At 38.6% G+C, this 1871-nt stretch overlaps 1 protein-coding gene across 1 annotated transcript; it reads left to right on the forward strand.

Moving 5' to 3' along the window:
• The first annotated feature begins 278 nt into the window (after positions 1-278).
• LOC131308382 (uncharacterized) lies at positions 279-1184 on the forward strand. Its single transcript, XM_058335294.1, has one exon. The coding sequence runs from the start codon at positions 454-456 to the stop codon at positions 1030-1032; it is 579 nt and encodes a 192-aa protein (XP_058191277.1). The 5' UTR covers positions 279-453; the 3' UTR covers positions 1033-1184.
• The last annotated feature ends 687 nt before the right edge of the window (positions 1185-1871 follow it).

Raw genomic sequence — 1871 nt, forward strand, 5'->3', positions numbered from 1 at the left:
AAAAACAAGTTTCTATAACAAAGACGAAAAAAAAAAACTTCTTAATTCTTGTCGTGCATCAGGTAGCTAGGGTAACACTTGTACGAATAAAAGTCGTGCAGTATGATGTGACTGGCCTATTCGTATGAATATGCGCAAAATTCGCAAAAACATCAACGCATTATTTAATTCTGAGAAAATAGATGTTCCAAAAGCATATCCCTTTCACTTATTTATTTTTCTTTGAAATGTGATACGTATACGTAGACTTTTTCTTGTTCAAAAATCTTTTAAGAATAGTGATGAATACTCCCTTTCATATCTCTGCTTCTCCTCCAAACAATTTTTAGAAAACTCGATAAGTGTACATCAAGGGGGAGAGAGGAAAAACAAAACGATTATCTCTCCAAATAATTGATTTACGGTCTCACCGGATTCGGAGTTTTGCATGATACGGTGCCTATTCCATCACGGATGGGAAAGCACAAATCGGTTGCGACGGCCAAACTAATCTTCCTAGACGGCGCGATTCAAGTGTACTCATCCCCGGTAAAGGTCTCGCACATACTGAATCAGAACCCGGCCTGTTTCATTTGTCATTCGGATCACATGGAATTCGATGAATTTGTTTCGGCCGTTGATGTTGATGACGAGCTTCAGATGGGTCACCTGTATTTCGCTCTGCCAGTGAGTTGGTTGGCTCAGCCGCTGCAGGCGGAGGATATGGCGGCGTTGGCCGTCAAAGCGAGTCTCGCTTTTCCAAACAGTCATGATGGTGGTGGTGGTGAGATTAAGTGTGGGTGTTGTTTTGGTAGACCTAGGGTGGATGATGATCAGCAGGATCGTTTGTTGTTTTCTGGTGAGAAATATGTGAGTACATCAAGAAGAAAGGTTGTTGCCGTCGGTGGCGAAGGCGGTGGATTGGTTCAGGAGATAAGCAGTAGGGGTTGTCCTAGTAGTCATGGCAGAAAGTTGAGTATGATACCGGAAGATCAAGGCTCGTTTGGAACGTCGTCTTTAGATGAAGGCTCGTTTAGAACGCCGTCTTTGTAGTTTTTTTTTTTTTTTTTTTTAAATCTTGATGATTCTGGACGCAATATATATAAAGCTAGTAATAGGGTATTGAGAGTTTCTGAAAATAGAAAATCACATACCGCGGTGCTACTGGTACTTGATAGTTGATTCGTAACTTAGCTTTTAATTAATTTGGTATGTTTAATTAAGTGTGCTTCTGAGATTGCTTTTCTAAAGTTTGTACATGATTTAGTATGATTCGGTTTGAACAATTTGATCGATGTTTTGTGGTTATGTTGCTTTTCATATATCGGTGGAATGGAGATCAATGTTTCAGTTTTACACGTCCGTATAGACGGAAATTCCAGAAAGATATTCTTATTAGAAACTTAAACTGAAGAGAGCATATATAAAATCTGATTTTGGAGAAGTGAGTTTTGGGATGTTTGAAAGACATAATTTCAGATTCTAAGTATTGCAAAGAATGATTTCGGGTGTCTGCAGCAAACTCTTCCATATTATCGCGAAGCTTAACCCCGCAATCTCAATATTCCTGTGTTTCTTAATTTAAAATAAAGAATGTGGTAACATGAATCTTTTTCAACCATTGCGGCCGCCTCACGTCCTCAACCAGACAATCCATCGCCGTCGTCCTGCTGTCTCAAAATAATCCCCCAAAAATTAAAACCCCCTAAATCAACCCCATTTCGTCAAGAAAAATAAATACTTACGGAGTACTTTTTTAGTTAAAGGCGATGTATTATGAGATAATCATATTTCTCGTAAAGCGAAAAATAAGTACTTAAAAAATATGAATCTTAACAGAACGAATTCCATTCCGTAAAAACATGTATGCACGATTCCTGCATAAGTACAAG

Source organism: Rhododendron vialii, chromosome 11a (genome assembly GCF_030253575.1).
Source record: "Rhododendron vialii isolate Sample 1 chromosome 11a, ASM3025357v1".
Taxonomy (NCBI): domain Eukaryota; kingdom Viridiplantae; phylum Streptophyta; class Magnoliopsida; order Ericales; family Ericaceae; genus Rhododendron; species Rhododendron vialii.

Coding starts and splice junctions, on each gene's coding strand:
- LOC131308382 (XM_058335294.1), top strand. CDS start 454: ATGGGAAAGCACAAATCGGTTGCGACGGCCAAACTAATCTTCCTAGAC.